Below are 25,727 nucleotides of genomic sequence, written 5' to 3' on the forward strand. Positions count from 1 at the left end.
GACACTTAAGTACTGTGTTTAAGAGGAGTAGTGAAGATGTTTAAATGAGCTTATTGATGTGCACTGACACTAGACTATAGCGTTTATTATTATAAGGATTAGTATTTGAGCAATAATCAGAGCACTTAAATTATAGCTCAACTCTGACGATACAAGGTTCCTTACAAGATTTATAACTATTGATGAGTTATTAGGTGGCCCCTTATCCTCTCAGATTCTCCCTCCCTCACAAGCAGAAGAAATGGATGTTTTAAAAATGGGAGGTCTCCTTGCATACTTCAGTCATGTCTATTCCTGGTGAAGCGCCAAGGGTGGGGAATGTCTGCCTTCCCCCAGGCCCTGGCAAACGCAATTCTGCTTTCTGTTTCTGTGAGCTGGATTACTTTAGATACCAAATATAGGTGGAATCATGCAGTTTACCTTTCTGTTACTGGCATATTTCCCTTAATGTCCTTAAGTTTCATCCATGTGTAGCATGTAGCATGTGTCTGAATTTCTTTCCTTTTCACGGTTGGATATTCCATAATATGTATGTACCACATTTTGTTAATCCATTCATCTGTCGATGACACTTGGTTTGCTTCCACCTTTTGGCTATTACGAATAATGCTGCTCTGAACATGGGTGTACAAATATCTCTTCTAATTCCTGCTTTCAGTTCTTTGGGTATGTACCCAGAAATGGAATTGCTAGATCATATGGTATTTCTCTGCCTAATTTTTGAGGAACTGCCGTAATGTTTTCCATGGCAGCTCTACCACCAGCAGTGTACAGCGGTTCTAATTTCTCCACATCCTTGCCAACACTTGTCATTTTCTGTTTTTTTAATATAATAGCCATCCTAATGAGTGTGAGTGGTATCTTATTGTAGTTTTGATTTGCATTTCTCTGATGATTAGTGATTTTGAACATCTGGTCATTTGTATACCTTCTCTGGAGGTCTACTCAAGTCCTTTGCCTGAATTTAACAGGGTTGTTTGGGTTTTGTTTTGAGTTGTAGGAGTTCTTTGTATATTCTGGTTATTAACCCCTTATGAGATATATGCTTTACAAATATTTCTTTTCATTCAGTGGGTTGCCTTTTCATTCTGTTGATTGTATCCTCTAGTGCACAGAAGTTTTAAATTTTGATGTAGTCCAATTTATCTATTTTTGTTGTTGTTGTTACCTGTGTTTTTGTTATCATACCCAATAAATCATTACCAAATCCAATATAATGAAGCTGTTCCCTGTCATCATGGGGTTTTTTGCATTAATTTTTTTAATATTGCATTAAAATATTATTTATATTGACTACTCAGTTCTTTAACACTCTTTTAAGTTTTTCTCCTGAGGCAAACTGGCCTCACCCTAGTACCAGCCCTGAACTTCAGGGACACGTATGGAATGAACCAAGTCATTCATTTCCACTGAAGGGAATTTTTCAACTGATGGGCCAAATAGCTTCCATGTTCACCTTGCAAACAGACCCAAGTGGAGAATTTCTGAAATATATTCGCTGCATCTGGTCTTGAATGTAGCATGTGGCTTATTCAGCAATTTTTACAGATGAACCTCTACAGGAGAAAAGGGAGATGATTATTTCACTGGAGAATCAACCAAAAAGCAAACACTGAAGAAAGAAGAAAGGGGCACTGAGAAAAGTATCACCAGAATGGATTTGGATTTCCAAGGTGGATGGCTTGATTATTTTTATTCATCTAACATTTATTTATATGGCGTTCTACATATATTTAGTGATTGATTTTAACTACCATCCTTGATGTATGTAGAACTAGTGGTATCATGATTTCACTTTTACTCATGAAGAACCTGGGGCTCAGAAAATTTGTCTACTTATTCAAAGTTTTGTGGCATTTAAGAGGTAGAAAATAAATTTGAGCCTAGAAGGATTCAGTTTTCTTGTGCCAGTGGTTCTTAAAGTGTGGTTCCTGGACAGCAGCATCAGCATTACCTGAGAACTTGTTAGACACGCAGATTCTCAGACCCTTTTCCTGACCAGGTGACTCAAAAATGTGGTCGGGGGTGGGGGGTGGTCCAGTAGTTTCTGTTTTAACAAGTCCTGTAGGGAATTCTCTGCACAACGTGTATGGGAACCACCACTCTGTGCAGTGGTGTGTGTACAGGCACTGAACTAGACTTGAGTCCACAACCTGTACTCTTGATGACCTCACAAGCTAGTAGACACATGCACAAATGCAGACTGTGACATCAGTGTGAGGGAAGTACTAATGGAGGTTTTTCTGATTCAGAGGAGGGATAAATACCACTCTGGTTTGAGGTTCAGGGAAGGCTATAAAAGAAGGTTGGTTGAATCTAGGTATTTGGAGATACAGTATGACATTCCAGAGAGAGGTGCCACGGGAATCAGTGCAGTTAACGGGGGAGCTCAGAGGGCGTGTGGAGCAGCTCCGGTTGGCAGTGGTTCCAGCTTCACTGGGCTGAGCGCAGGTGGTAGAAGCTTGGATAGCAGAATAAGAAGACTTTATTTTATTCAGTTGGCAGTGAGAAGCCAGGGCATATTTTGAGCAGGGGAGAGCCTGTAATTTTTAAAAAAAAGGTGTAATTTTAAAAACTGTTCTCAGAATTGTATTGGATGGAATGCTTTAATACAAGCCTGGGTGGTAGAAGGTCAGTTAGAAGACTATGGCAACAGTCTGGGCAAGAGGTGATGGGGCATAGGTTAGGATTGAAGCAGTGGGAATGGGCATTTGAGATGTATAATCTGTGGCAGGACTTGGTATGCAAGGGAGAGAGAAGTATCCAAAATATATTTATATTATGAGATTCGTTGATTAAGGAGCGTAGATGTGCCATTAATAAAAAATAGAGGAAGAGTTTTAGAAGGAAGCAGAGGTGAGCCTTGAGCACGGTCAGTGTGGGACTCTGACAGCTTTCCTTGATGACGATGGCCATCGGGGAGTAAAAGTAAAAAGATGGGTGTAGACAGAGGAATCATTCCTAAAAAGATATTTGAGAATCAGTAGATTCTTTGAACGTGAGCTCGTTCCTGAGAAGAGGATTCGGGGAGCCGCCCCCTTCAGTGGCACTCGAGGGTAAGGAAAGGGCAGTGGGGGCAGAGAAGAGGCTTTTGTGGGGATCAGCACGAAAATCCAAGACGGAGAGACCCAAAAGGGAAGGACTGGTTGTCAGTTCTGAATGAGGGAAAGAGAAGGAGAAACACAGTGTAAGGAGTGAAGGTGCCAGCCCAAGACTTCACGGGTTCAAGAGACAGGTGAGTAAGTGGTTAGGAAAAGCATGCAGCAGGCCCACCAAGTTATTGTGAGACATTTTGTGATAACGGAAAGGAGAGAGATAAATGAGTAACTTGGAGTAATTGAGTTTCGGAAAGAACCATTGATTGATTGATTGGGTTTTGTTTTGTTATAAGAATAAAGAAGGAGCTGAGCCATTTTGTAGGCAGAGGAGTGATAAAGATGAGAAATAACTGACTGGACAAATACCAGAGGAGGATATAGTTGAGAGTGCAAGGGGAGGTCTGTACTTGAGAAGGGGTTGGGGGGGAAGGTATCTCTGAAACCAAAAGAAAAGAAGAAAGAATTTGGTTTCAAACAAAAGTTTGGAGGTGGAGAGGGGGAGAATTGAGGCGGCTTATTCAGGTAGCTTTTTCTCTACAGTAGGAAGCAGGGTCTCCATCGGGGAGAGCTCATCAGGGATTGAGTATTAAAGGATTCTCAGGAAAAAGCTCGGATTAGGCTAGGTTGGGAATGTGATAGAAACTCTCAATGAGAGTTTCCACCTACATCCATCTTTTTCCTTTTACTCCCTGCCGACCATTGTCATCAAAGAAACCTGTTGGAATCCCACAATGACTGTATTCAAGGCGCGAGTCTTCCTTCTAAAACTGTTCCTCTGTTTTTCTTAGTGACACATCTCATGCTCCTTAGTCACTGAATCTCATAATTGAAATATCTTTCGAGTACTTCTCTCCCTTTGCATACCAAGTCCTGCAGATTATAGATCTCAGATACCCATTCCCACCCTTTCAGTCCTAATCTACATCCTTATCATCTCTTGTCCAACATGCCTACTCTTCTAACTGGCCTTCTATCCCCAGGCTTCTCTTAATGCAATCCATCCAATACAATTCTGAGAATAAGTTCTAAAATTGCAGCCTGGTATATGATTCCCCCTGCTCAAAGAGAGGCTGAGCTAATTAACGTGTAGGTAAGATTGGAAAACACAAGTGCATAGTGGAATTAATTAATTCAACTTCATGATCGTCTCTAGCAGCTTCATGTAGCTCTGAAGCAGAGACTAGGAAAGCAAGAGAGTGGGATTTCCCCAGTTTGGGGAAGGGTAAGACAGTACGGGGGGGAAACTCAAAGATGTCGAAAGAAATGGGGTAATAGAGCTTCCTTGAAATGGCCACCTCTGAAATCTAGTCTACATCTTCTTGGAGTCAGTGGAACCAAGATTAGAGGGAGGTGGAGTTATTAAAGGTAATTGGAAGAGTAGATAGAAGACTCAGAAATTTAAAAAGCGAAAGAAGTGGAAGGGGAAGAAATTCTAGTCAGAGCGAGGGATTTTATAACTCAGTATCCATAGAGGCGTTCTGTATGATGACAAGGCCACATTGCTACCAGTGCCCACAGGAAGTTGAAGTGCAGTCACTCATTAAAACTGCAATAACAACAAGAAAAAAGTGATGGTAATTTTGAAGAGATCAGTAACAGGGATATTGAAACCAGCAAAGGTAATGAATACAGAGGGAAAGATAGTAGACGTGTCCTAGGAAATGGCAGATGACGACCATTAAGACAGAAAAAATGTGGGATGAGCAGATGATGTGGACTCCAAAAGAGAACAAGTGGAAAGTGGCAGTGGAGTGATGTTCTGGAAGGAACCAATTCTGATCTCTACCTCTTGACCTGTGAGATGAGGGAGTGAGAGGGATCATCTACATCAGAAAGTTGGAAGGAGCTTCGGAGAAGGTTCAAGATTTTTTTTTTACTTGGGAAACAGGGCGTAGACTTAAAAGAGGGCCATATCCAGATTGATTAAACCACATTAGCAACTACGAGGCTCTTGAGGGCAGGGACCACACTATCTTGGTCTTTTTTTCCCCTCTACCTTCTGGGAATATTCTTGGAGCACAGGGGCGGTAGCATAATAAATGCTGAATTAAGGATTGAATCAGTGAACAAAGTTTTAAGATCATCGGTCAGTGAGATAATGAAAGTGAGAAAGTGATTGAGTATTGTTCGTTTGTACTTGATTTTAAGTAACAGGGTTGCAGGAAATGGAGGGTTTAGGAGTAGACTCAAAGCACGTTCTCAGCAGAGGAGTAACTCTTAGGCTTTTTCAAAGTTATCTTCCAGTGCTGGACAGTGGGCTCTGGGAGGGCAGGCTGAGAAGCAGTGCGCAGAAGACAGCTGCTGAGCCCCTCCCCCACTGTAGTAAGACGCGGTTCACACAGCGGGAGAGAAGGGGAGGCCGCCGTAGGTCCCTCAGATTTCCTCTCTTCCTTCCCCCCCACGGTGCTTCTCCATTCTTCCTCTCAGGCTTTACAGCTCAGGAGCCTAATGCTATTGAGTTAATAAGGCTGGACAATCTTTTTTTTGTTTCATTTTTTTAACAGCTTTATTGAGGTGCCTTTTACTTACCATGAAATTCACCTGTGCTAAATGGACAATTAAATGATTTTTTATTAAATTTACCGAGTTGTCTGGCTTTAGGGCATTTTCATTATCCCTCAGAGATCCTGCATGGGTTAACCAATCTTAATGATGAGGTTAAGATAAGGATAATAGCTACATTTATTCATTGCTTGCCATGATCCGAGCTCTATTTTAAGCAGTTTATTTGAACTAACTCATTTAATCCTCACAGTGACCCATGAGATGGGCACTATTATGTTCCCATATTACAGATAGAAAAACTGAGGCATTGGTCACATATATAATAAGAGGCAGAGCCATCGTTAGAACTCAAGCATGCTGGTTCCAAAGCTGTTGATCTTAGCCACGATGCCATATTGCTTTTTAATATACTTTTTAATACTGGCTATTTGAGAAGCAGGATAAAAATAGCCATAACTATCTATGTTCTTTCTGTGTTTCACGCTACATCATCAGTATGGAGTGAGAAGTACAGCTTCAATGCAAAAATATCCATACATTTACATCCATACATTTCTCCATATATTTCCCTTAAGTAGCTGATACTGGAGATGCTGAGAAATTGTAATTTTATCCAGAACAGAGCAAAGTTGGAGTCTTGGCAGTTATCTGGTTAACAAAGTAGATCGTTGAGACCAAAAAAAGTTCTATTTGGTGGTTTGAAATAGCTGGTGTGGCTGTCCACGTTCACCAAATTAATAGGATAATTGCCAGTTCTCTGCTCTGTTGTGTATCAACGTAGCCTGAAACACAAATGGAGGTTTTTGCTTAGATGATACAAATTTAGTCGCTTGCAGGCATTCCTCGTCACCAACCTAGAAAGACTGGTGGGGAAGGTTGGAAATGTTCCCAGAAATTCGGTAATTGTGGTATTGCCTCTTTGTGAAATCGACTACTGACATTTTAATCCATGTAAAATCCTGTATCTACTTACAGATATTTCTGGAAAGATACCGTGTCAAATGAGCAGAGCGTTGAACAGGCGTGTCATTTTCCATACTCCTCCCTAATGTTAATTTGAGAAAAATCCAACTCATTCTCAGTGTGGTAAGGACTACAAGTAGAAGCTTAGACGAGGGGGTTATTTTTAGCAACAGTATTTTTTTGGAGGTAGAGGCAGTACTGGCTAAAAAGAATCCTCTTAACTCTGATTGTATAGACAAAAAATACTGAACAAAAAAAGGCACCAATATAGCTCTTTTTCTGTACAATACCATAGTGGTGGATACGTATCATGGCACAGTTGTCCAAAATCATAGAATGTACAACACCAAGCACGAGCCCTAATGTAAACTGTGGACCTTGGGTGATAATGACGTGTCGGCATAGGTTCAGCGATTGTAACAAGCGCCCCGCTGTGGTGAGGGATGTCGGAAGTGGGGGAAAGCTGCGTGCGTGTGCGGGGACGGGCTGTGTGAGGGCTCTCTGCACTTCGTGCTGGGTCCTGCTGTGGACTTAAAACTGCTCTAGAAAGTGAAGTTTGTTCATGTCTAAGAAGCTAAATGATATCGCTGTTTTAAAAAGCAGGTCTATTAATGCATACTTTCCTATATGGGAGGGAATAGTGTTTAAACATTTACAAACATACAGGTAGTTTATTTCCTCTAAGATCATCAGAGTACTTTGCATACATACTCCTTGCCTTCTTCATTAAAGTCACTGAACCACTTTGAAAGGTCGGCCCCAGCAGCACAGAGTGTCTAACCATTTTAAGATGCAAAGGACCCAGACCAACTCCTCCCAGAGTTCTGCCTAAATGTAGATGTTTTTTCCTGAACACTGCTGACTTGCCGTGTCTTCTCTTTCCACTCAAACTGAAGTGGCCCTGTCGGCTGCCCTTTCTGACTTCCCGTTGTCCACTGGGCAGATCATTTACTTTGTGAATTGCCTGGGGCCATCTAAAATCCCTTGCTGACTTCCCTTAGCTGCTGTGAACATCCCTGAGACACTTACCTCAATGCCTAACCACCACATTCTCAGTGAATGAACCTCATAACTTTATTAACCAATGAAGTTATGATTGGGGGGATGAACATGCTGCCTAAGAAATATGGAATACTTACCAAATTAGGAGGACTTATTAATTAATTTTAGATTATTTGCTCTTTTTTAGAAGATAACCTGGTCATAGACTCTCCTTTTTTAGAAAAATTGAAGAGATGGCTTTATATTGTTTTAAAATATAACAGTATTTGGGGAAGACAGGGTTTGGTAAATAGCGTCTACACTCTCCCAACAATATTATATACACATATTGCATATGTATCTCTCAAAGAGTAATATATACGCCTATTTGATATCCAGGAAGACTGCTTGAAAAATAATGGATACTCTGAATTAGATGTACCAATAACTGCTTTGTGTTATTATAAAGAACTGCCTTTTTAGACAGATAACATCTTGTGGGAATATTATTGTCCTAAGAACTGCATGAAACACAGTGGTGAAATTCCATTTTTCTTTATAAAATGAATACTGCCATCTACTCAGAATATTAATGGTTTTAATGAAGATGCAACATCTTGCAAACAAATCCTAAGTAACAAATCACTAATTTTTCTTAGACGTTTTGGGTTTTAATCATGACAAGTGGCAGTTTTCGTGTGTCGTTTGAAGAATTTGTTATTCCGTAGTTACCTAGAGTAATTATAACTCCAAAGTTTAAGTAATATGGCGTATGTTTATTTTGAAGTAATAGAATCGTAAGCATGGGATGACGAGGGCTCTTTACCTGTTGTTTTGAACACCATACCCAAAGCACCTGGAATATTGCTCTCAGCCCCGTAAGAGTTGGGTAATTATATTGCGTTGTACAAACTATTTAGGCCGTACCTGAATGATTTTTTTTAAAATAGACTTATGAGTTGATTTAGGGTTTGAGTTACCTTTATTACTTAAATGAATCATTTCATAGTGAATCTTATCTCTCATGTCACAGTTTACCGAAACCTCAGACTCAACCCATTCCATAGACCAGGGTTGCTCAAGAGCAGCACTGTTCACATTGGGGCTGTGCTGTGCACCGCGGGATGTACAGAGGCATCCCTGGCCCTTACACCCTAGATGCCAGTAGCACCCCTCAGTCATAACAAGCAAAAGCAGAGTTCCCCCGGTTGAGAACTACTCCCATAGAAGATACGGGTTGCATTCATTGTGTTATATCTATCATGATATTATTAAATAGAATGAATGAAGCAATTGAAAAAACATCAAAACAAAATGTTGAATACAAAAAGATCCAAAGAAATGCTAAATTACCATCTAAATAATGGAATGGCCAAACTATATGATTGATGTAGTTGGCATTACAGAAACCCTTCATTAAGTCGGCCTCTCACCTTAAGGAACGTTTGACTGAAAAGTCTTCAGTGACTGCTGATGGGTAAAAAGCGTGGTGCCTCATAGGCCTTCCTAAAAGTACACATCCACAAACCTTTTCCTTTTCCAGAATCAGGGTGAAAATGTACTGTTTTTAAAAAGTACAGTTTTAAAATTTTACATAAAGGTTCAAGTGTACACGTTTTGAGAAAACCTGTTAGCTTGTGGAACCACTGATATGAATGGATTGTTAAAAGGCAGGTTCACTGCCTGGAAATGGTATGCAGTGGGGATATTGTAAAATATGGATTTTAAATATTACATGTGGGATATTTTCCTGTCTTGTGTCCAAAGAGCTTTGTTGCCTAAACTATGTGGAATGGGGAGTAGGCACTCTAATAGAACTTTCTGAGAAAAGTTGGGTTAACTCTGAAGAAAAAGCAAATCATTCTGCTTTTAAAATTAAAGTCCATCTTAGATAATTTGATTTGCTTTAATGTTTAGTTTCCATCCTATTCTTATTTCAATACTTGTTTAAATTGTTTCAAGTTTAATGTCTCAAGTAACATTGAAGGATTTCTTGGAGACAAGACTCCCTCTCTCTCTCTCTCTCTCTCTCTCTCTGTCTATATATATATATATATATAAAATACGTATGTTCCACTCAGAACTATTCAGAAGGCATTTCAAACAAAAATTCCTGAAACTACATAATTTAACATTAATGTTAATTTACTTAATGGTTATAAAAATATATTGTGCCAGAATTTTTCATAGTAAATATGAAATGTGCAAAAGATATTACTAATGTAATGTTTCTTACAGAAAGTGAAATTATAGGTTACAGAGTAGTAGAGATTACATAATTTTTTTGATGTGAGCATTATAAGGAACATTAACTGATTACTGAAACAGCTTAAGTATCTAGCTAGGTTATGCAATTGTTGGACTAGAACAAAAATTGTTATATATAGTTCCGTAAAACACAATGAGCAGTTGTTATCTTACGGATAATTTACTGTATGAAGCTAATAAGCTAAGGAAAATAAAATGCAATAGGAAACCTATATCATCCTATATCATGCTACTATATATTTAATATTTAAGTATAATATTGCATTTTTATGCCAAAAACTGCCTGAAATCTTCATTTTATGACAATAAATCTGCCCGAAGCAATTTTAGTGAATGTGATATGATGTAGCCCGCCATGACAGCGTAATATTTTCTCTGTGAATTAAAAGAAGAGTTCAGGGCTTCCCTGGTGGTGCAGTGGTTGAGAGTCCGCCTGCCGATGTAGGGGACACGGGTTCGTGCCCCGGTCCGGGAAGATACCACATGCCGCGGAGCTGCTGGGCCCGTGAGCCATGGCCGCTGAGCCTGCGCGTCCGGAGCCTGTGCTCTGCAATGGGAGAGGCCACAACAGTGAGAGGCCCGCGTACCGGAAAAAAAAAAAAAAAAAAAAAAAAGAGTTCAGTAATCCTTTACATTTTCAGGTAATTTCTCCTGCAGTTTTGTGCAGCAGTTTTTAATGTATTGAACCATAATAGCTTCTCCCTTATGTAGCTTAAAATAACTTAAATAAAAACCAAATAAATAACATTTCAGGAAAAAAAAATTTTATACACACATACAGTAAATAAATATGTACGTATGTAAAAAAAAGGTGTACGTATTTACATGCACATACATACACATGATGCTCTACAAAGTTTTCATTTATTTGGTAATTACACTACTATTTTCTGTTTTCCACTCCATTGCTTTTCTCTTACCTAATATTTAAGGTAGGACTCTGCCCTTCTGTATATAGTGATAAAAAAAATAATGTCTACATGTCATTTTCCATATTAAAAACCTCTTCATAGGTTAATTTAGGGCACATTTAGCCTGATTCTGCACTCTTTCTGCCTGTTGATCTTTCCACTTAATGATGGAAACAATCAAATAAACTTGCCATCAGAGGGGAAGTACCATAGTTTCCAGAATGTAGCACAGGGATTGTATGTTTAGTGCTTTACAATTTACAAATGCTTTCCCATATCTCATTTGAATCTGAAATAATCGCATGAAGAAAGTATAATTCTTACTCTCAGACCAGTCTGCTAGGAAGTGTCAGAACCAGGACTCCTATCTGGGTCTTCTTATTTCAGATCCAGTCCATGATAGAACCTCTCCTAAATTCTGCCCCTTTTCTACCATGCCTGCAAGGGAATAAGAGGCCCTGAATTACTCAGAAACCACATGGGAAAAAGGGAGGAATGAATTGCACTCTTGTCTGCCAATCCAGTTGGCTTTTCATTAGCTTGCTGGTATAGATTTGGAGATGATTCAGAGAGCAAAGTGTTCACCAGCAGCTTGACGTCGGTGTGAAAAAAATAAACCAGCTTGATCTGGAGCAGCATGGGCACAGTCTGCTTACTGGAACTGGGCTTGCCTATTGGTGCCATGAAGGTTTTCACTATTATCTAGGTGCTCATATAGTGAACTTCTTTTCACATTATCCAAACTAGAGTGACTGAAAAAATAAATAAATAATCGGTCCCTTTAGAATAGGAAGAAATGGAAAACTGGAGTGTGATCTGGTTTACAGAAGCTTTTGTCCAGTGCCCCTGGAGGATCAGTTATTTTCATGGATGGAAATTGATTTGGAAATGAAAGCACATGGAATAAATACTACTGCAGAATAGCAGAATGGTGAGATACCTGAAATGCTTCTAGTTCTCACAATATTGCACTGAATTTATTTAATCATTCATGTAATGTTATTTAGTAAATACTGTGTGCTTGACATATGCTAAGTACTGGGGATAGAAAAATAAATAGGAAGGTCCCTGCCCTCTAATAGTTGATAGTCCAGCGTAGGAAAGGGTAGCACAAAACAGTGACAGCACAATGAGGTATAGGCTGCAATAAGCACCTGATGCTGTAGCAAACTTATGGAGGCACAGAGGAGGGACCCTAAGTCATCAGCGACATCAGAGAAGGCTTACCTTCTGGGGGAAAGATACTTCTTGTCTGGGAGAGGCCAAGTATATGCCTGTTGCTCAATCATATTTAGTAATAGTACCTCCCTTCACTTTTCAGAAGTGTTCCAGGTCGGTTGATCAATTCCCTGATATCTTTTTTACTAGAAAATTGGGAGAGAACTAATGGAGTGGGAGGTGGAAAGGTATTCCAAGCAGAAGGAATGATGGGGAGGAACAGAGGCAGGGATTTGCCGCCCATACATCAATCAGTGACATGAGATGTAGACAGGAGTGGTGTTAAAAATGTTTAACATTGGCATGGCACTGGCACTGGCTGCTTAGCGTGGGCACCATCCATAAACAGGTGGCACTGCTGTTCTCATCATGAAGGACCTCGTGTTCTAAACTAAGGAAGTTGGAATTTCCCTTGAAAACCTTAGGGAGCATTGAAAGATTTGAAGCAGTCAGGGAGAAGAAGGAAGACTAGTTTAATGTACTGCGTCTGGCTTGGTCTAGGTCATCAAGCAGTAATCAGAAAGGTAAGGGACTGTCTTTGAGAATCAGCTAGTCATGTACTTTGTGCCAGGCGATTCCCTAAGCAGCTATGGTCTTCATGACAATCCTGTGAGAGGGCCACTGAGGCTCATAGAGGCCACGTCTTCCCAAGTTCACAGCTATTGAGTGGCAAACATGAGTTTCAAACCCTACTCTGGATTATTCAACTCTGTGGTCTTCCTAACACACTTCCTGCCTCTAGTGACTGCTCTGGTCCCATTAGCGTTGACTATGGAATAAAGTAGGTACTTACAGGAAATACCCATTGTCATTACGTGGATATTGTCACTAAAATAATATAACGAAGTCTGCTCTCCTGGTAGCCATTGAATTGGAAACGATATTCATTAGTCACTTCGGGATACCTGAAACTTTCATGTTGCTTGATCCTCTTCTTTTGCAAGGGCCTTGTTTCCCTTTAGCAGATGTTCTTCTAGTAGGTACTTTTCTGTCCTCGAACAGACCTGGAATTGAGGCTCTGCTCTACCCCTTCCAAGTGACTTAATTCTTTAAGGCTCAGTTTCCTTATTGGTCAAAGGACATGAATACTGCCTGCTTCACAGGGTTGTTATAAGGATTAAATGAGTGAATGCATGTGTGCATCTGGCACACAGTCAGTATAAAATAAATGTTAGCTTAGCTGCTATCACTGTGAACGGGGCCTGGCACACAGTGGGTGCGAAAATGAGCATTTGTTGAATGAATGATTACCACATTTTTATCTGGGACTGTGTTGATTGCCATTACATTTTACTGTACGGCAGCAAGACCATGCTAGATGGTTCACCCCTGATAGTACCATGTGGTGATATTCTCTCAATTTTTCAGTAAAAGAGCATCACATGGTGCCATTCCAGAAAGTACAACAAAGGAGACCAATCTCTTCTCACCGTGCAGTATAAATAAGGCTTTGACTGGAAGCAGGCTTGCAGTTTCCAGCAACAAGACTTCCAGTTTCGGATCTGACATGTTTCTGGCACCATATCACGCTATAAGAAAGATGTTGTCCAAAAGGAGGATGAAGTATTTGGGAGGATGCTACCAAAAAAAAAAATTCAAATGGGAGTGGGAGAATGAGGAGGGGGACTAGTTAGAACTACTGTAAACATGAAGACAATAAAAAGAAACTTAGGAATTGAAACTCTATAAGTACATGTAATGAACATGCCTTGGGAAGGGTGCATCTTATGCATGAAGTCTTAAGCTAGAGCAAGGAAAATTATTCCATCATCTTCATAAAAATGTGGATAAGTCAGCAGGGAAAGTTACATGGGATCATGGGTTAAATTTCAAGGAAGGTGATGTAAAAAATAAGTATAACTATATAGTATTTGAAGATCTCAAAGAAAATTTAAGAAGTATACTCCTTTTGATAAAACAAACGGATTGAGTGACTTCTCAAGTTCCTTAAAGTGAAAGATCCATGCTAACAGAGCTTTGCTTCCTTTCCTAATGGACAGATTTATACTCAATGACTTGAAAGATTTAATCCAGTTCTTCAAAATGTCAGTATGTTTTCATTCAGAAAACAGAAACTCTCTGGAGCCTGAAAAAAATAAATGCTATATATGATCTCAAAAAGGAAATGGAGTAGATCTAAACTGAGCTTCTTATATTTCTAATTGGTCAGGTTTGCCCTGAATATACCAAAATATATTTCAACACCTGTCCTACCATTAGGAGATTTTAATGACCAGAAGTCTCTTCCTGTAACATAGTTGTTATATTTAGTCTCAGTGTTATTTTCTGAGTAATAATAATAGGGAAGTGAGAATCTCCATCTTAATAACTCTGTACCTTCCTATTTGTATTTTTATTTGGTACCACTACTTTTACTCTCAAAATTATTCAATAATTGTTTGTCCTCAACTCTTTTTAAAAAGTTTCCATCCCAGTCTAAATGTAACTTCTCTGTTAATCTTTTTCTACATCTGTTCTTCAAGTCTCAGAACCATCTCAATGCTCTGAACTTCTAGTCTTACATTTTTCTTGTTTTGAGGTTCCCAGAATAGAGCGTGCTCTTCCAGACTAGAAGTGCGAAAAATATTCTCACCTTTTTCTCTATGTGTCAGGTGTCAGATACTGGAAAATGTTCACCGTGCTTTCAAAGGAATACCAGAAATAAAAGAGCCAACCCCCCCCCAAAATAATGACTTTCATACTTTTCATTCCACGTCCATGCAGGATTTAGATACTGTGGTAAATGAGGTGAGAGCTGATGTGATGTGGAAATGGTGCGCTTAGGTAAGGATTGCCAGCAAGCTTGAATGTACTTCTCAAATTGTTCTCTTAGTAGATGGATTCAGAAAAACTTGTCTAAAACGTGATACATCAGGGGAATGTTCTGAAACAATCATTTGAAACTACACTGAGTTTCAACTACACAGTATATAGTTTTACAGCTTTTTGCTTTATAGAAATTCAGAAATTACTTGGAAATTCATTTCAAAAGCAAAACTCCTACATGGAATCAGAAATCATTGCTCCTGATTTTCTGATATCAGACACCATGTGGAGGGCTTTTAGTAAATGGAGTGATATTTTCATGGTATTGGAAAGTCTTAGTTCTGTTGATTACTGTTTCATAAATTTGTTTCTGTCTCTGCATTGGCATTTAAAATAGAGCTAATGACTCAATAATAGAAGCAGAATAAAGACGGCATGAAATGTAGCATTGCAGTTAAGAGCTGTCACGTACTAACCTTGGGCCACTCACTGGGCATTGTCTTGGTCCAGGTGCCCCAGAAAGCAGAGCCGGTGGTGAAAGCTCGAATGTTAATGCCAGGAGAGCTGGCCCAGGGAATCCAGAGCAAGGGGGACCACGGCAGGGAAGCAGGGAGAACGGAACACGAGGCGCGTGTTTCCAGGCTTGCCGTAAGCTCGCATGTTAATGCCAGGAGAGCTGGCCCAGGGAGTCCAGAGCAAGGGGGACCATGGCAGGGAAGCAGGGAGAACGGAACACGAGGCGCGTGTTTCCAGGCTTGCCGTAGCTTTGCAGCCAGTCACCGCTGCTTGTGGGGCACAGGGGACTTCTCTACAAAGGCCGCAGGGACCGCCGGGAGCCAGTCCTCTCCACCCAGCCATACTTCCCCCACGCTCTCAGGGTCTGTTACCAGCCCTTCTGCACAGACTCAGCAAGGCAGAACCTCTTCGGCCCTGGCCCAGGGGCAGAGCCTCTTGATGTCAGTTGGTGTGGGCTTGGGGCACCTCTGACTGTACCTGTGGTGGCAGCAGGAATGGTGGGTCTGGCGACTTTATCACCATGAGAACTGTGGAATTAAAGGCCAGCGGCCAAGGCCTGAGGGTCAAGCAGGCTGAGCAGACCTGGGGAATATGTGATTGGATCCATCACAGCCAGGTTACTTAACTCCTTTGTATCTCAGTTTTGTCATCTGTAAGATGGGAGTAACAGTTGTCACCATATTACAAGACTGTTATAAAAATTAAGTGGCTTAATATGTTTAACGTGGTTAGAAAGTGCCTGCAAAGGTTAGAACTCGTTTGAACCATTATGGCATCATTATCTTAAGTGTGGAGCCATCAGGTGTGACTACTTAAACTAATACAGAGTGCATTTGAGTTAATAAGTTTGGTGTGTTGTTTAAAAAAGCAAACACACATTTCACTGTAGCTGTACCCTTAACAGCAGAGGGGGACTGCTGCTACCGTACGAGGCATGCCATTGGGCCTTGGTATAAGACAGCGTTTATGAGGACGGGATCAAGGTAAATGCATAGCACTGTTGCTGAAAATGTCAGTTATTAAAGTTAACAACAGAAGCATGATATACAGTTCTTCCCCAGATAAACATATCACTAGGACAAAGATGAGAATATAAATTCAGTTCCCAAATGGAGCCTAGATTCTAAGCGGTGGGTATAGTGTTCTACTTGGGACACTATAGCCAAGTGGGATGATATTTTCTCTCTCTCCTCCTCCAGAGGCCAAGTGTTCAAGCAGCCACTCTGTGCCCAGATCATATTTCCTCTCCATGCCATTCAGATCTGCAGCAGAGTGTTTACCACTCAAGTTCAAGTGACAGGAGCCGACCGAGAGGGGTTTCTGTTTCCTGGTTCAGCTCTGTGTGCCCCCAGGTTGTAATGTACATCCATTCAAAGCACCAACAGCAGTTGTTTCCTTTTCTCTGGGTGTTGATGGGCTGTGCTCCCTGGTCTCCTTTCAGTGCATGCGAGCCGCTTTCCCAGCCCCAGTGCTCAGTACGTTTCTTTCAGCCTGGCGCAGCATGGAGGCGGACTGCCTTAGACCATCTCACATTTCCACAGTCAGCCTTGGAGCTGGAAGATAAATAAACACATACTCCCTCTCCAGTGTCTCCTCACCTTGTTCCTGGAGAATGGAGGATGCGTAGTAAGCTAGGAGCTCACCTTGCTCTATTTTTATTGGCTACACATTACTCTGCGTGTGAACAGTGGTGACAGCTGTGCTCACCCTTCACATTATGCTATAGCTTTTAAAATGCTTTGCTCTACATGAAACAGCAAAAGTCTTTGCTTTCATCGACCAAACTTACGCAATTTCTTTCATTACCAAAAAAAAAAAAGTGACTTTTAATCTTACATTGAGCCAAGCAGTAAAAAATGGACATTTTACTTTGACGATATTACCCTGTCTTATAATGATTTATTATCTTCTAAGAAATATCAAATTAACTCTCTGTTATAAACATTTCCATTTTTAGCTCCTTTAAAAAAAAAAAACAAGAGTATCCAATATTCCTTCAGAGAACACCCAGAAATGTAAGGTTTTCGCTTTTACAGGAGATACAATGTGGTACTGTTTCATGAATCCCATGGGGTCCCCCCATCCTCCCCCAGCAGCAGTTTTCTGGTTTTCTTCTAATGGTTTCCCTAAATAGATCCCATTTCCTATAGCAGTGCCAATGATTGCTTTATACTTCACATTCTATCTTTGATTTTTCTTGTGTTAGTGGTTTTGGGAGCCTAATACTGCTCATTTCTGCTCTTCGTTCACTATGTTCAGACAGTGTTGGATGTCTGCTTTCAGTTTTTAAATAGAAGAAATAATAACTACCTAGTTTGAAAAGCTCTTTGGGATTATGGGTTTGGTTAATATCCTCTGAAAACAATTTTTAAAAACTGTAGTAGAAGATTATAAATGACTTTTTATGTGATTGCATCCCCTGGTGCTTTGAAATCAAAACACGAGAAAGAGTATAACGCACTTGGTCAGAAGGGCTAATCCTGAGTTGATGCCATTTACATTTAGATTTAAATAAGTCAGCCTGTTTATTCCTTCAAACTTTGCTTCAGGTTTTAAATTGAGAATACATGGAAATTTTAAGTCCTAGGTTGCTTAGATATATTTTGAAAAGTTATAATGCCTAAATTTAGCTGACTTCTAAGAATAACTGTGACAAACGTAAGGAGTAAGGAAATGAAGTTAGTTATTTTTAATAAAATCATGTTATTACAACAGTTATGAATAAGGTTCATCTAATATGTGGTCCAGATGAAGTGAACTGGGGTCATTAGTGTAATAACGCAAATACTGTGCCTTCCAGACTGTGGGGTAGGCAAACAAGCCCCACACAGACCATCGGAGATCTGACCCCTCACTTATTATTTGCGATGGAGTATAAGACAGTAGCCGTAGAGTCTGCCCCCTCACTTTTTATGGGTGATGGGGTAGATGGGTGATGCAGTGTGTCATAGTGGAAAGCTCTTCTACTAGGAATCTAGACCTTGATTCTACACCCAGATGTACTGCATGACCAGTAAAAAGTCTGTTTCTTCAGTCATAACATGAGGGGTTCAGATATGATGCCTTCAGGGGACCTTCCCAAGACCGAAATTCTAGGACTCTGTGCACTGTAATTCAACTTCAGATGGCAACGAGACATAAACCCAAGCCACAGGATGCATTCTAAGAACGTTGCGTCAGCACACGGCCTGTTGGGATCCCTGGAACCAGCTCCTGGACCGGGGTGTGGTTGGGTGGAGCTGTAAAAAGTACAAGGATGACATTAACCTGAAAGCAGTCTGTGGTTGAGAGGGTGGGGCTGGGGCACTGGGATCTTGGCTTATTTTTCTCCCCGGGCTCAAGACTTTGTCCAAACACAGGGGGAATGACCAAGATTGTTCTGACATACAGTTATCTTTGTTTGGCAACTCAAAATTCTTCAAAAAGAGGCCATAAGTTAATTTATAGCCAGATCTCTTGATTCTTGGTCAATCTACATGTTTTTTCATTGAATAAAAATCTTGAGGAAGGACAGTTTCCAGCATTTAAGTATTGGTCTCCTGGTTATTTCTGTACATTTTTTTTTTCTTCGTAAGAGCTTCTGCTCCTATTTTAATTCTGCTCCAGTTTTAATCCACTGTAAGACTATGAATTTTCCCCTTTCAGAAGCCTTCAAACCATTCTCTAAAAGCTGAATATTCTTCCTCCTCTCAAGTCATTGCCTTCTCTAGGAAGATGATCTATTTAACCAAGCAAATATAGTTTAACTTTTGTTAATTAGACATTGCCTGAGGACTTCTTATATGCCAGCCCTAAGCTATAAAGACACTAAAGATAACCAAGATGTGTACTGTCTTGTAGCTCACAGCCCCATGGAGTTAGTCCCCTGGCAACAAAACCTGCCTGGAACCAGAAAACTACCACAGGGTGCCCAGAGGCTAGAGACAGCCCTGACTAAAGGGAACTGAGGGGTGTAAGAAACATTTTAACAAGTAAAAGGGAAGGAAGGCAGTCTGGACGAAGAGGTGCAGATGTATGTGACATGGACCGGGGCACAGGAAGTGGGCATGGTGAGGCCAGAGACTCTCACAGCAAAATCACTGTGGCTTCCGCTCCCCTAGAAAGCAGGCAGTAGTGTAAGATAGAGGTCATCTCTTTATGTGTCTCTACATTTCAGCTCCTCCAGAGATAAACTTTCAGAGGAGTTGTGAATATCTTGATAGTAATAGAAGAAGCCACCTGTATAGAGTTCACCAGAGAAATGGAACCAACAGATATATATAGACAGAGATATACTGAGATATATATATATATATATATATATATATATATATATATATATATATATATATATATATAGACAGAGGCATGGGGAGAAGGAGGGGGGTGGAAAGAGGGGAGGATTTCTTATAGGAATTGGCTCATATGATTATAGAGGCTGAGAAGTCCCAAGATCTGTACTTGGGAAGCTGGAGACCCAGGAGTTGTTTGTTTTTTCTTCATAAAAAACAATATTCAAACAATAACAAATGGTATAGTTCCTGTCCAAAAGCTGGCAGGCTTGAGACCCAAGAAGAGCTGATGTTTCAGTTGGAGTCTGAAGGCAGGAAGACTGGTGTCCCAGGTCAAGCAGTCAGGCAGGAGGAGTTCCTTTTCACTCTCAGGAAAGTCAGCCTTTTTGTTCTATTCAGACCTTCAACTGATGGGATGAGGCCCATCCACAGCAGGGAGGGCAATCTGCTTTATTCATTTTACCAATTTGAATGTTAGTTTTGTCCCAAAACACCCTCACAGACACACCCAGAATATTTTTCCAAATATCTGGACACCTGTGGCCCAGCTAAATTGACACATAAAATTAACTGTCAGGACTTCCCTGGTGGCGCAGTGGTTGAGAGTCCGCCTGCCGATGCAGGGGACACGGGTTCGTGCCCCGGTCCGGGAAGATCCCACATGCCGCGGAGCAGCTGGGCCCGTGAGCCGTGGCCGCTGAGCCTGCGCGTCCGGAGCCTGTGCTCCGCAACGGGAGAGGCCACAACAGTGAGAGGCCCGCGTACCGCAAAACAAGCAAACAAACAAACAAAAAATTAACTGTCAAACCACCTCCCTGTGTTTTAAGACTTAATTATAAAGCATCCAGGAACATTCTGCCAGCCTGATTACTAAATTGCCAGGTCACTGGGACTCTTGTTTTTTTTTGAAAGCCTCACAATACCATAGAAATTCTGTACAGTATCTCAACATCATTGAGATACTGTCATCACTCTGCTTTGATAATATATTGACATTTTCAGAATTTATGGCTTACTCATCATTATGATTCAGAATATATTTATATTTGTTATGGGGATTGCATGCATGTGCTAGAAAGTCAGGTTTCCTGGGTTTGAATCCCAGCCCTGCCTTTTACTAGCTGTGTAATTTCGAGCCTCTAGCTTTGATTCTCTGTGCCTTTGTAGGTAATAATAATACTTTAACTCTTTGTTGTTGTGAAAATTAAATCAGTTAATACATGTAAAGATACAGGTAGGTTACAGGCACATAGAATATACTCAAAAAAATGGTTTTTCTTGTAGCCACATATCTTTTATTTAAAATGCTGTTTCAGCCTTGGCTCAATATTACTTAAGCGCTGATACTTTTTGAGGAAAGAGTCCTTAGGAGCAGTAACATTGCATGTATTCAATTAGCATACACTTTGGATAGACTAAAACCAAAACTTCAAAGCTTTAGTTGGCTTGAGAATGACACCAGATTTAGAAAATGAGTAAGAGAAGATGAAATAGAAAGTAACACATTTATAGAATATGCACAGGCAGTGGAGTATTTGATTCACTTCACTACTTCAGTTTAGTTTGCCACAGTCAGAGAAACTGTCCATATTTTAAATGGTTCTTTGGCATCTTAACATTAAAAACATTTATAAACAAACCAACAGTGGGTGGCGGTGGAGAAATGCTAAATGATGCTCTTTGTTAGGTTTTGAGCCGGTAGGAGTAACAGGCGGATCGATTGGGGCTAGACTACCTTTGGGCTGAAGGCATTCACCTGACTGATGGAAAACCAACCTTGGGTAAGTCACTCGGACTCAGGGCTCCTATGCCAGATGACAGAGCAACCAAACTGTCCAGCTGTTCTTTTCTGGGTGTGCTATTTCTGATCTGTCCAAACAACCACATCTTTCAATGAGTGACTTCAGATCTGTTTAGGTAAGTCTGTTCACAAAACATGAAATACATTTGCGGGATGATGTGTGAGGAAATCCTTTGGTTCTTTGAACTTGATGAGTGCTTCAGTGTCCTTAGGGAGGTCTTTACTTGTGCAGCTCACGTTTATGCGACTCTTCAGGGCACTGACTGCTGCTGACTGTAGTTCAGAGCCAGTTCCGAAGGTGTGGTGTGTCCCCAGCGTTCGCAGGGCCTCTTATGCCATGTCTATAACACGGTTTTCCGGTGGCGTAAAAGTCCATCCACAGAACTGTGCGCGTGTATCTCCATCAGGAACACTGTTGTGTCTTGAAAAATAACTTCTCAGATTTTCAAGTTCCCGTGTCTGAAACTAGTCTGCAATGAAAGAACATTCAGACTCAGCTCTTTGAAGCTGGCTGTATTAGTCCATTTGATTATTTCCTTGGGAAAATTCTTCTTTTAACTAAAAGGGAAATGCTTTGCCCGTTTATCTAGTGACTAAAGATAGCTGAGGATTAAGTTTGAATGGAGTGATTACTGCTTTCAGAAACCCGAATAATGAAAAGTATGCTGTTGTTGTTGTTTGAACTCTTCCACAGCTCTGCACTCGAACTGCCCCCAGGAATTTTCTCCTCCCATCTTGTTCCTAATTTTTAAATTCCTATACGGATTTCTATGCATTTGTAATACTTACATTAATTCTGTGTCTTTGAAAAACTTCGGAGAGGAAAATTTAATCATCGAGCCTGTATATTTTTATTGTTATCCATTATTATTATCATTCTTAGCATGCTTGTAGTGGCACGTGCTCTTTTCAAATATTGTTATAAAATTCTTTAATCATAAGGCTATTGTGATGAAGCCAATTTCAGTCTATTATGAAGACTCTGCACTTTTTCATTTTTGAGAGCCAAACTCAGAATGCATTGAGCTGTGCCTCAGTGTATTTTCCATTATCCTTTTCTTTCAGAAATCATGCCATCCACTTAGTACTTCATTACAACCGAACTGCAATACGTATATACGTGGTACGCAAAATGAGCCATTTTGTTTTAAAACAGATTGCAGATGAAAGGAAACCATTCATTTCTTGCTTGCTTGCTGTAATTACTAGAGCACTAATTACTCCAAATCACTGACATCCAGGGTCAGGAAAATGACAACAGAAACATCAAAGAATAGATGTGGCTCTCTTGCTGTGACAGATTTTGCGTATTTCCAACCACAGTATTTTTTTTTTATGGCTACTGTTTTCCAGTTTGATGGTGGAAAAAAACAAAACAAACAAAACAAACATGCACACAGTCAAGATTGCTGAATGTTTACTATTATTTCATTCGCAGTTTGACGGTGAGAACATGTATATGAGCATGACAGAGCCGAGCCAGGACTATGTGCCAGCCAGCCAGGTGGGTTAATTAATCTTCTCTGCCTTGTTTCAAATTGTAATTAAACAAATTCAAAGAGTTGCATTGCAAATGAGTAGCACTATCAGTAGCTGCCGCAATCAGGAATAATCATAATTTATAAACAAAGCATTCAAGCCTTGTTTTCAGTTAATGAGATCGAGCTGATAAAACACCAGAGTTGGCATTTGTTGAAAGATAATACCTTGTTTCCTCTCCAGGACGGCAAGCAGCTGTTTTGCCAGCATGATCTTTCCTAAACAGTTGTTTTACCTTTAGGAAATAAAGTCTTTACAGGTGCAGGTTATTTGAGCTTCTGACTATAGATGAGTTAATTATCATAGGCTACACATGTCGCAAATAGCTTTAATGATCAATTATTGGGGCAGTTTTCAATAAAATGTTCCATTGATCTCCAGAATCGCAGGGCCAGAAAGTGCTCTATGTCTGTTTTCAAGCCAAAATCCGCGATATGATGGGAAACCTTTGAAGGGCACGTTTGTATCCATTTCCCTGGGAATGGTTGACAAGGTGTTTAATCATGAGAAGTGACAACAGAAGTCCAATGAAAATGTAAATGGTTACATTTATAGACGTGAAGGCTTGGCTATTTATTTTTAGATACTTAAGACCAGGCCCCTTGATCCACAGAGGGTGTTTGAAGCAAAGTGGTAACTGCCCTAGGGGGCCACTATAACATGGTATGTAAGAACCTTGTAAGCAAAAACAAATAAATGAATAAATGAAAGTGAGGGAGAGTTTACAGGAGCATTGTGTGGACTTGCACATATTTTTTTCTGGAAGAGTATAACCGTGGTAACTTGGAGTTTCATGTGTCAGTAACTATAGCATAAACTCAAACATTGAAAACAGTTGTTTTCATATCCGCCCAAATAGATTTGATAACTGGGAAGGGTGGGGGAATAGGGAACAAAAATAGAACGATTTTTCTTCATGGTGCTTGTCAGTGAATTAAATCTAATGTATGTGTCAGGGGTGCACTTTATGGGGCTTTGAAATTTCTCTAAGAACAAAATGTCTCAGGCTTAACTCAAAACAGAGGCAGGCCTGCCTCTCCATGAACTTTGCGTTTAGAAGTCATTATGATCACTGCCTTCTCTGGCAGACATTCTGGAAACTATACTGTATTGTTCAGATGAGAAGGTCATCATTAAGTTCAAAGATCCGGACTACATTTCCTTCCATTCAACTGAGTCGATCACTCTCAGAATACCTTTGGAAGGCTGGGCTTTGCGTTTAGAATTTTTACTTAACTGAATTCATTCAGCTAAGTAGCCGGCAGGATCCATAGGTAGTTCTGAGTAGGACTGTTTGATTAAAAAATGAAAAATGTTACTATTAATTTTCTTCCAACCATCAATCCCAAAACTGTACTGACAAGTTTAGTATTACTATTAGATTAAAGCAACCTGGTATCATCTCTTTGTTGCCTTTAGGGTTTTGAAGTGTAAGGGCTAATTGAATTTGTTTGAAACAGTAGAAACACAAACTCAATAAATGATTGCTGTTATAAAGCAGCTGCTCCCTTTCAGAGAATCATTATGTCCGCCTTGAAGACTTTTGGATAAAGGATGGGAAATTCAAAGCATATACATTATAACAACTTAGATTTTTAAATTCAAGTACAATGAATAATATTAAACCCTGACTAAAATCAAACAACTAGCATTATTTTTCTTAATATTTAAGTCAAGAGTTACCAAGAATGTTTTAAATGCCAGTGATAATTCATGAAGGAGTAAAGAGCTCCAGATACTTTATGTGCTTTGTAAAGATATAGCCGGTTTGTGTGCCTGAAGCAAACTGTTTTTTAATAATGCAGCACATATGAAAATGTTTTTAGAATGTGCTATTTCAAAAATTCCACTAATGTAAAATAATACACACTCTGGCAGAGAATAAGCTTCACAAATTACGTAAGTTGAATGGCCTTAGCTAAATTTTACACTTGACATTCCTTTTGTTTACTGTAATATGGTATATTCAAGAATTCATTACCTGGTATTCTTTTGGGAATTTTAATCAATTTACCCCTTTCGGCAACTATAAATAAGATTTTAGTCATCCTGCAGGAAAAAAAATAGCTTTGTTCTTTTTCCTACATAACATCAAACATCTGCATAGTCGAGTAATCCAAGACAACTTGCCTCTTAGTATCTCTCAACAATTTTAATTCCTGTTCAATTGTCAAATCAGTACATGCTTTGGGACTCAACAGACTAAGTTGCTAAGTAGTAGCATATGGCACACTACTGCTCCTGTGACGTTGCTGCAGGCAAATAGCATGATTCTAAACTTGAAATGATTTTTATAGAAAGCCAGTGCTGGAATGGCTCCAGAAATGGAAGGACACTGTAAAAATTAATGATATTCTTTTAGACAGTCCCAGAGGGCTCTCTGGCACTATCTACTACGTGAATTCTATACCTCTTAAGCTAGTGTATACAAATCCTTAAATTTTTTTGCATATAATTTTGTAATCGATAGGCAGCTTTTACATCAAATATACCACCCTATAATAAGCCTGATAAGTATGCAATAAAAACCCATGACATTTCCACTTCTCCCGGCTTCGTTCTTAGAATATTGACTGTTTTCTCCTATAATAGCCCTAAGTGTGCTGGCCACTCAGTGCTTTAGACACCATTTAGCTTTTTCTTACTCTGGGTAGCGTTTGAACCATGCAATGCAAGATTTCTTTGTGGGTTTCTAGACCCTGGCTAAGGGGGCCCATGTTGCTTGATACCTCATGAACTTGCAGGTTCCCTTCTGTAGAGTTTGGGGGAAAATGTGAGTGGCTAATGGAAGGGAAGCCAGACATGAGGAGGGGCCACTGGCCATCACACACTCCTTTGTCATTCTTAACGTGTCATGTTTGATTGACCAACATGCCGAAGGACACAACAA

The 25,727-nt window shown here is 40.0% G+C and overlaps 1 protein-coding gene across 1 annotated transcript in view; it reads left to right on the forward strand.

The window, feature by feature from the left end:
- TOX (thymocyte selection associated high mobility group box) overlaps positions 1-25,727 on the forward strand; it is a gene marked incomplete at its 5' end in the record, with an annotated part of 296,838 nt that overhangs the window by 123,173 nt on the left and 147,938 nt on the right. Inside the window, one exon of the mRNA XM_082674743.1 lies at positions 22,737-22,802. Coding sequence (XP_082530869.1) covers positions 22,737-22,802 — 66 coding nt within the window. The remainder of the gene's footprint in view (positions 1-22,736; positions 22,803-25,727) is intronic.

Source organism: Grampus griseus (assembly GCF_964374135.1).
Source record: "Grampus griseus genome assembly, chromosome: 17".
NCBI classification, from domain to species: Eukaryota; Metazoa; Chordata; class Mammalia; order Artiodactyla; family Delphinidae; genus Grampus; species Grampus griseus.